Genomic DNA, 9,527 nt, shown 5'->3' on the forward strand with positions numbered 1-9,527 from the left:
AGCTGAAATACGCCCTGTGTGTGTGTGTGTGTGTGTGTGTGTGTGTGTGTGTGTGTGTGTGTGTGTGTGTGTGTGTGTGTGTGTGTGTGTGTGTGTGTGTGGTGTGTGTGTGTGTGTGTGTGTGTGTGTGTGTGTGTGTGTGTGTGTGTGTGTGTGTGTGTGTGTGTGTGTGTGTGTGTGTGTGTGTGTGTGTGTGTGTGTGTGTGTGTGTGTGTGTGTGTGTGTGTGTGTGTGTGTGTGTGTGTGTGTGTGTGGCACTTCCTGTCTCTATCTGTTGGACCACAGCTTCCCTTTCTGTCTCTCCTCTCTCACTCTTCAGTCGCTTCAGACAGGAAGTGTCTGCTGTTCTGCTTCCTTGTCAAATGAACGCTAAACGCTGCAGAAACTCAAACAGTAAGCGGGTAAATGTTCTGAGACGACACGTGTGTGTGTGTTTTAATACAGGAGGCACGGTGTGATTCAGGATACGCCGTGAAGGCAGGAATCAGAGGCAGATGCTAAAAGGTTGGTGGACTTTCTGACAATATGGAGTTAAATAAACCGGAGCTGTTTATAACTATTCAAATCAGATTACTTTCTCACATATCACATTTATTTTTGTTGCACAAATGCATCAGAAGTGAGCTAGAAAATCCAAGATGTAAAACATATTTCATTCTTCTTTATATGCTATGATGTGCACACTAATAAACGAGGATGTGGTGCAAACTAGTGCATGAAACGAACCCTGCCGGTAGCTCATACGTCCGGAAGGAGACACTTTATTATTATTATTATTTTAACACCTTTTTATGCCAGTGCACACTTTCAAAGATGAACACATTTATTATATTTAATTAATTTTTATATTTTAAACCTAGTTGCAGGAGCTACTGTGGTTCTCCAACCTGGCAAAGAGAGGGGCTGATTAGTCCTCTAAATAATATCCTCCCAAACTAAAACCTAGAGTTGCTCTGGCATCTCAAAAACAGGTTTATTAACACCTCCACCAAAAGTGCAAACACAAAATATAATAATATAATTAAATAGTAATTATCAGGCAATGTCCACCTTAAAATGCAGTCTTTTCGAGACGCCTGAATAATCCCAATGAAGTCCAGTCACTCCACAAAAAACGTAATCCAAGTCAAGCGAAACACAGCAAAAAGTAGAAGCAGCATTATACGAAAAGAAGGGAATTAATATTTATATTTACGCTTGGTTTGTGCTGTGAGTCCTTGCTGGTCCTAAATGGGGTCTCAAAGCTCCTCAAGCAGCCCTGAAGTATCACAACTGTACCCACATGTAAACAGCTGTCTCTAGCAAAAGAGACCAAAGCCTTTCTTTTTCTCCAACGAACCATTCCCTCTCCTTTCCCTCACCTGAATCCACTGCACACCTGATCAGTGTCTGCAGGAGTGACAGGGGGGAGAAAGACCCCCTGATTCATCGACATGTTGGTTTGATCGTTGTCTACAAACATGCATGTGAACAAGTTATTGATGTCATGAAACGTACCACAAGTTAGTACGTTATTATTGTGACAGGACTGCGGGAAATATACATGTGTGTACCACCTGAGGCTCAGACATTGATGCAAACTAAAAGCATCTCTGGAGAAACTCACGTGAACAAGTTCAGCGGAAACATGCACGTTCATTTAAAGTCTCCTCAAGTAGTCATTGTGCAGATTGGTCCATTTCAGAATAATATATATGATATGTTTTATAATGATTGATCATGAAAGTGTTCTCAAAGCTGGTAAAGGTGCAGCTAGTTTGAATGGCTTTGTATACTGCAGGGTAGCTTGTGGATTTACTCCAGGTGGAACTAAAGTCTGATTTAACACTTGATTATATTTCACATCATTCATCCACATCTGTAAAGTAACTAAAGGTATTCAATACATGTAGTGGAGGAAAAGTACACCAAGAACCTCTGAACTGTAGTGGAGTAAAAGTACACCATTTACCTCTGAACTGTAGTGCAGTAGAAGTACACAGTAGCATAACATGGAAATACTCAAGTCAAGTACAAGTACCTCAAAGTTGTACTTAAGTTCAGTACTTGAGTAAATGTACTTAGTTACTTTCCACCACGAACATCTACCGTAAAGGTTTTGTGGAACATTCTGATGTAATAATCGTCAGGTTTGAGTCGTAGCATGAAAGTCTGTTTCACATGATTCTGCAGGAAAGCTGGTTTATGCTAATTATCTGCACACAGCGGCCAATCACATCGCTCCTCTTAAGATGCCTGTTGCACAATAACTGCATTTCTGAAAGTTAACAACATGAACACAACTCCTCATCTGCATCGCCAAATCTGTGTAAAGATTTCCCCCTGGCTTTAAGTATGGTGGGTCCGTTGAGGTACGATGCATTTGTGTATTATCTTTCTGTAGTATTTGTTCTCTCTGTGTGTGTTTTATATGTCCTCTGTTAGTGTGTGGTAGTGTGTGAGCAGCAGGAGGGTGACTGCTGTAGATTAGTAGGATTACAAACTGTAGAGATTAACCAACCGAGCATCTGTCTTTCTGCCAGTATTACTACTACTATTACAACTTTAACAGTAGCACTCAATATCTACTAATACTGCTGCTACTTTAAATATGATATGATGACTGTTAGCTTTACTTCCAGATGCTTTTCTGCAGCTGCCATTACTTCAAAACGTGTATTTAACGTGCTCACACTTGAAATACATACATCTGAGTTGTATGACTTTTTAAATGTATCTAATTGCCATATCAAAGGGCATTATATCTTTTACATGACCTTTACCAAACTATTTTATCTTTCTTAAAGAGTCCTCTCCTGCTGATGTTCAGGTGTATATCAGTATGTAGTGTCTCTACTTTAAAGAGTCCTCTCCTGCTGATGTTCAGGTGTATATCAGTATGTAGTGTCTCTACTTTAAAGAGTCCTCTCCTGCTGATGTTCAGGTGTATATCAGTATGTAGTGTCTCTACTTTAAAGAGTCCTCTCCTGCTGATGTTCAGGTGTATATCAGTATGTAGTGTCTCTACTTTAAAGAGTCCTCTCCTGCTGATGTTCAGGTGTATATCAGTATGTAGTGTCTCTACTTTAAAGAGTCCTCTCCTGCTGATGTTCAGGTGTATATCAGTATGTAGAGTCTCTACTTTAAAGAGTCCTCTCCTGCTGATGTTCAGGTGTATATCAGTATGTAGTGTCTCTACTTTAAAGAGTCCTCTCCTGCTGATGTTCAGGTGTATATCAGTATGTAGTGTCTCTACTTTAAAGAGTCCTCTCCTGCTGATGTTCAGGTGTATATCAGTATGTAGTGTCTCTACTTTAAAGAGTCCTCTCCTGCTGATGTTCAGGTGTATATCAGTATGTAGTGTCTCTACTTTAAAGAGTCCTCTCCTGCTGATGTTCAGGTGTATATCAGTATGTAGTGTCTCTACTTTAAAGAGTCCTCTCCTGCTGATGTTCAGGTGTATATCAGTATGTAGTGTCTCTACTTTAAAGAGTCCTCTCCTGCTGATGTTCAGGTGTATATCAGTATGTAGTGTCTCTACTTTAAAGAGTCCTCTCCTGCTGATGTTCAGGTGTATATCAGTATGTAGTGTCTCTACTTTAAAGAGTCCTCTCCTGCTGATGTTCAGGTGTATATCAGTATGTAGTGTCACTACTTTAAAGAGTCCTCTCCTGCTGATGTTCAGGTGTATATCAGTATGTAGTGTCTCTACTTTAAAGAGTCCTCTCCTGCTGATGTTCAGGTGTATATCAGTATGTAGTGTCTCTACTTTAAAGAGTACTCTCCTGCTGATGTTCAGGTGTATATCAGTATGTAGTGTCTCTACTTTAAAGAGTCCTCTCCTGCTGATGTTCAGGTGTATATCAGTATGTAGTGTCTCTACTTTAAAGAGTCCTCTCCTGCTGATGTTCAGGTGTATATCAGTATGTAGTGTCTCTACTTTAAAGAGTCCTCTCCTGCTGATGTTCAGGTGTATATCAGTATGTAGTGTCTCTACTTTAAAGAGTCCTCTCCTGCTGATGTTCAGGTGTATATCAGTATGTAGTGTCTCTACTTTAAAGAGTCCTCTCCTGCTGATGTTCAGGTGTATATCAGTATGTAGTGTCTCTACTTTAAAGAGTCCTCTCCTGCTGATGTTCAGGTGTATATCAGTATGTAGTGTCTCTACTTTAAAGAGTCCTCTCCTGCTGATGTTCAGGTGTATATCAGTATGTAGTGTCTCTACTTTAAAGAGTCCTCTCCTGCTGATGTTCAGGTGTATATCAGTATGTAGTGTCTCTACTTTAAAGAGTCCTCTCCTGCTGATGTTCAGGTGTATATCAGTATGTAGTGTCTCTACTTTAAAGAGTCCTCTCCTGCTGATGTTCAGGTGTATATCAGTATGTAGTGTCTCTACTTTAAAGAGTCCTCTCCTGCTGATGTTCAGGTGTATATCAGTATGTAGTGTCTCTACTTTAAAGAGTCCTCTCCTGCTGATGTTCAGGTGTATATCAGTATGTAGTGTCTCTACTTTAAAGAGTCCTCTCCTGCTGATGTTCAGGTGTATATCAGTATGTAGTGTCTCTACTTTAAAGAGTCCTCTCCTGCTGATGTTCAGGTGTATATCAGTATGTAGTGTCTCTACTTTAAAGAGTCCTCCTCCTGCTGATGTTCAGATGTATATCAGTATGTAGTGTCTCTACTTTAAAGAGTCCTCTCCTGCTGATGTTCAGGTGTATATCAGTATGTAGTGTCTCTACTTTAAAGAGTCCTCTCCTGCTGATGTTCAGATGTATATCAGTATGTAGTGTCTCTACTTTAAAGAGTCCTCTCCTGCTGATGTTCAGCTGTATATCAGTATGTAGTGTCTCTACTTTAAAGAGTCCTCTCCTGCTGATGTTCAGGTGTATATCAGTATGTAGTGTCTCTACTTTAAAGAGTCCTCTCCTGCTGATGTTCAGGTGTATATCAGTATGTAGTGTCTCTACTTTAAAGAGTTCTCTCCTGCTGATGTTCAGGTGTATATTAGTATGTAGTGTCTCTACTTTAAAGAGTTCTCTTTATTATTTTCTGTTCTTCAGCAATGGCTCGTAGGAGTTCCCGTCTGGTTTCCGGTGGTTACTACAACTCGGACGAAGAGTCTGATTCCAGCAGCGTTACGAACATTTCCTACCGAGAAACCCCCGTCAAGTACGTAGCATTTTTTGTAATTATGTGTCAGTAGCACTCAGTGTGTAATCCTATCCAATACAACTTTATTTATACAGCACATTTAAAAACAGCAGTGTTGACCATCATCAATAAATAAAGCAGCATAAATACACTTAGACAAAACAAATAGGACAAAAAACAAATGTGAAAAACACGAGACAATAAAACCATACTTCTAGCCACAGACTGAAAAACTCTCATACATGATGTAAAAACAAGAAAATAGAAAACCCAAGTTTTAAAGTAATGACAACAATTCTCTGTCTTTGTTTTATTTATCGTCAGGGTTTTCAAGAAGAAGGCGGGGACCCGTAAGTCTGTCTCTCGGACGCCGAGCCGAGCCAATAGCAATGCCAGTTCTGTTGGCACGGAAACGCCCATCACTGCTGGCCAGTACGAAGGTAAGAACATCTCCATAGAGCGGTACAGTGAGGACGTGTTTCTGTAGTTCGACCCTGAAGTCAGCGGCTGGTTCCCTCGACAAAAAGCAGCGGGATTTCTCCATAGGATTTTGGAATATTGTAAAAAATAAGGTCTGTGGAAAGCGAACCTGTTTGATAAATGCACGTTTTGTTCAGCCGGATAATCTCCACATGTCGACCCTACTTTTATAATGTTGGAATCATAAATCTAATGGCCAGAAGCAAAATGCTAACGTTATGCTATAAAGGAACTACAGCCGAGTACAGCAGCACGACTTCAACGTCACGCCAACTTCAGATCCATATTCAAACATACAGATTCTAAATGGTACGAGTTGAAGCGTTTGTTTGAACAGTTTGCAGGAGGCAGGTACTTGCTTTCAAGCAGAACAGGGCAAACAAACTCAGAGGAGTGTTTACGTGTTCGGCGTAATGACGTACAACGGCCTCCACAACTTCTGTAGTCCTGTTCAGCCACTTGGTAACAACCATCGTTTTTCAGACACGTACACTCTTCAGAAATCACCAGTGGGGTCACTGCTGATGGATTTAATGTCATAGAACAAAACGTGATCCGTCTCTTCAATGTGTCTCAACCACAGACCTTATTTCCAGATATTTTCCAAAAATTAGTTCAAAAATGTTGCATCACAATGCCTATATTGCCAGTGCTAAGGATGCATTGATAGCAGCAGCTGTATTGTCGCTTTCTGGGTCTTTTATTTTGAAAAGAAAATCCAAATCTGAGTTAACTGAAATTGTAGTTACTTTCCGAGGCTTTTATTTTGAAAAACAAGTCTAAATCTGAACTTCCTACAATGATGAAGTTGCTTTGTGGGGCTTTTATTTTGAAAAACAAGTACAATTCTGAGCTTCCTGGAACGTGCAGTTTATTTTTTGGGCTTTTATTTTGAAAAACAAGTCTAAATGTGAGCTTCCTTGAACTATACAGTTACTTTCTGGGGCTTTTATTTTTTAAATAAATCCAAAACTGAGTTTACTGATATGATAGTTACTTTCCTAGGCTTTTATTTTGAAAACCAAATCTACATCCGAGCTTCCTGGAACGATACTTTTTGTGGCTTTTATTTTGAAAAACAAGTCTAAATCTGAGCATCCTGGAATTATACAGTTACTTTCGAGGCTTTTATTTTGAAAAAAACATCTAAATCTGAGATTACTGAAATTATAGTTACTTTCTGGGGCTTTTATTTTGAAAAACACGTATCGTTCTGAGCTTCCTGTGAGGAAACAGTAGCTTTAAGGGGCTTTTATTTTGACAAAATTGTCAAGTTTATTCACAAAAAGCTGTGTTTGTCTCCCCTCCAGCCCCTCCCCCCTCCCCCCTGATCAGCGAGTCGGACCCCCCCAATGAGGACGTTGCCTTTCCTCCCCTCCTCCACAGTGACCCCCCGCCCCCCCCTCACTCCCTCCCCCTCAAGGACCCCCCTTCACTACCCCTCCCTTCCCCCAGAGAGGAGCCTCTACTCTGGGCTGGGCTGCTCCATCAGGCCGGGGTTAACATCCGGAGCGGAGCTGAAAGAGAGGACTCAAAGCGGGGTGGAGAGCTCCGGGTACTCGTCCTCCGAGGGGCCGCTCCTCTGGAAGACCCCCAGTAACACCAGGAACACCAGTAAGGGTCCCAGTGCTGGATACTGGGGAAAGATCAGAGGCGCCTTCTACAGTCTGATGGGTGAGAACTTTTTTTCTTCAATGATGTGAATGGCATGTGCGTGTAGGGAACACTATACAAACTAAATATTAACAATTGTTATTGTGGGGGAAACTTCTGAAGCAATTGGAAACAGGACTATGGGCTCAGAACAGTCTCATAATTCACACATGCACACAGAAGGATTCACACGTATTTCATGATCCACACTTGTGTTTTTCAATGCTCACACAAATGTGTTACGTTTCATATTCATGTAAATAAAATCCAAATACAGAAAAAAGTTTTACATATGTATTTTTGACCTGCGCCTGCAAACACAACCCGCTCTCTGTGCATGGATCGCTGTGCATTCGTGTGTGGGTTTTTTGAGACTCCCCTGACGGTCACCCGATTCGTACTTTTTGTAATTTTTTCTATCTATAGCCAATCAGATGTCTCCTCCATTCTAAGCCAATCACATGAGCGCGCCCCCACGAGGGTATGATTTCTTGCGTTCATGACACTTCATATACGCATTTTGCGCTGTCCGGGTTAGGGTAAAATGCGTAGCATGAAGCGCTACGTCATGAACGCAATAAATGGCTATACAGGGTAGAGATTAAAAACAAATCAAATACAATCATTTAAATATCTATATATGTTAAAAACAGGTGAATACCCTCAGGTGAGTGACTGTCTACCCAGCTGTCACAGTAGAGAAGTAAAAAATAGACCATGATATTAAAAAAAAATGAATTATTCCGTAACAATATTATGTGTGTGTGTGTGTGTGTGTGACATGTGTGTGGTGCATGTGTGTGTTACATGTGTGTGTGTGGGTGTGGTGTGTGTATGTGTGTGGTGCATGTGTGTGGTGCATGTGTGTGTTACATGTGTGTGTGTGTGTGTGTGTGTGTGTGTGTGTGCATGTGTGTGGTGCATGTGTGTGTGCACACCTTTATAATCATTCATCGTCTCCTCTGTTTGTGCAGACTCAGTCTCATTGATGCTCGCTGCCTTAAAGTCTAAAATAAAGCATCTCCCATCTCAAGGTATGATTTAACTCTGTGTGTGTGTTAGTGTGTGTGTGTGTGTGTGTTAGTGTGTGTGTGTGTGTGTGTGTGTGTGTGTGTGTGAGAGAGAGTTATTCCGAACCTGTGAGTGGTGTGTGTGAGCCTGTGTTTCCCTGCATTGTACAGTACACACACACTCTGCTCTCACATGCCAGCAGGTTGATGTGTTCGCTCTGTGCATGTGACTCGGCTCCAGCTGATTAAAATCCTGCACATTATTTCCTCTCCTCTGTTTTCCCGCAGCAGCTTCAGTTAGCGGCCGCATGAAGAAGGCCTTCGCTCTGCTCCTCCTCTTCCTCATCGCACTTCTGTGTAAGTCACAAACACATTTAATTCAATGTCTTTTTGCACATTTTACAATCACAACTAGGAGACTCTCCATTGCCACCTAGTGGTCAGTTATGATGCTTAAAGTGTTCCCTGTCAAAAAGAGACGATTTAAAGGAAATATTACTTAGGTTTTTACGATCACCAGACTTTGTTCGACTTAACGCTCAAAGTTGCTGAAAGAAAACCAAAGATCTCTTAAGTTTTTTGTCTTTAAAGTCAGAATCCTGATTTAAAATGTCCCTAATCCTCTTCCGTACTCCCTGAATAACTACATGTATTATCAGAGGGTCACTGGTATTGTTTTATAGTTGTGTATCTCAACAACTCTTCTCACCTATCGTCAAAGATATGAAGCTGAATTCCTCACGGTTATTTTTCCCATTCTATATATTTAATGCACAAGATCGTTCCATTTACAGCCCGTTATGTGACCATTTGAACCAGTGCTTTGTCATTTGGTTAATTAGTGTTACTCCTATTATAAGTTGTAAGAAGGAATCTTTCTTTTGCACTTCTTCTGCTCCTGTCTTTTCAAGAAGTACGATCTGTTTTGAGAAATATCACAAAAAGTACAAAAAAAACACTAAAATAACTGACTATATTTTGCCTTTTCTCCAGCGTGTGTGTAATTCCTCGTGTTCCCTCCAGGTGTTTGGCTCCTCCTCCCTCTGTTGACCCCCCTCGTCTCCCGTATGGCCGTCACTAAGTCTCAAAGTAAACCAAAGAGTTCCCCTGTGCTCTTCACCTCCTCTCCTCCTCTTCATCAACCCAACTCCATACAGTCTGCTCACGTGGTGGTAGGGCGGATGGGTGTGTGTGTGTGTGTGTGTGTGTGCGCGTGTGTGTGTGTGTGTGTGTGTGTGTGGTGTGTGTGTGTGT

General features: G+C 41.2%; 1 protein-coding gene across 1 annotated transcript; it reads left to right on the forward strand.

Annotated features, from left to right (window-relative positions):
• Positions 1-266: 266 nt before the first annotated feature.
• LOC117496550 lies at positions 267-9,352 on the forward strand (the record flags this gene model as incomplete). Its single annotated transcript, XM_034148254.1, is given in 7 exon segments — positions 267-504; positions 5,040-5,148; positions 5,455-5,570; positions 6,921-7,284; positions 8,238-8,297; positions 8,562-8,630; positions 9,297-9,352. Coding segments are annotated over 4 exon segments (507 nt in total), but the record flags the coding sequence as incomplete, so codon positions are not given.
• Positions 9,353-9,527: the final 175 nt, after the last annotated feature.

This window comes from Trematomus bernacchii, unplaced genomic scaffold, assembly GCF_902827165.1.
Source record: "Trematomus bernacchii unplaced genomic scaffold, fTreBer1.1, whole genome shotgun sequence".
Lineage (NCBI taxonomy): Eukaryota > Metazoa > Chordata > Actinopteri > Perciformes > Nototheniidae > Trematomus > Trematomus bernacchii.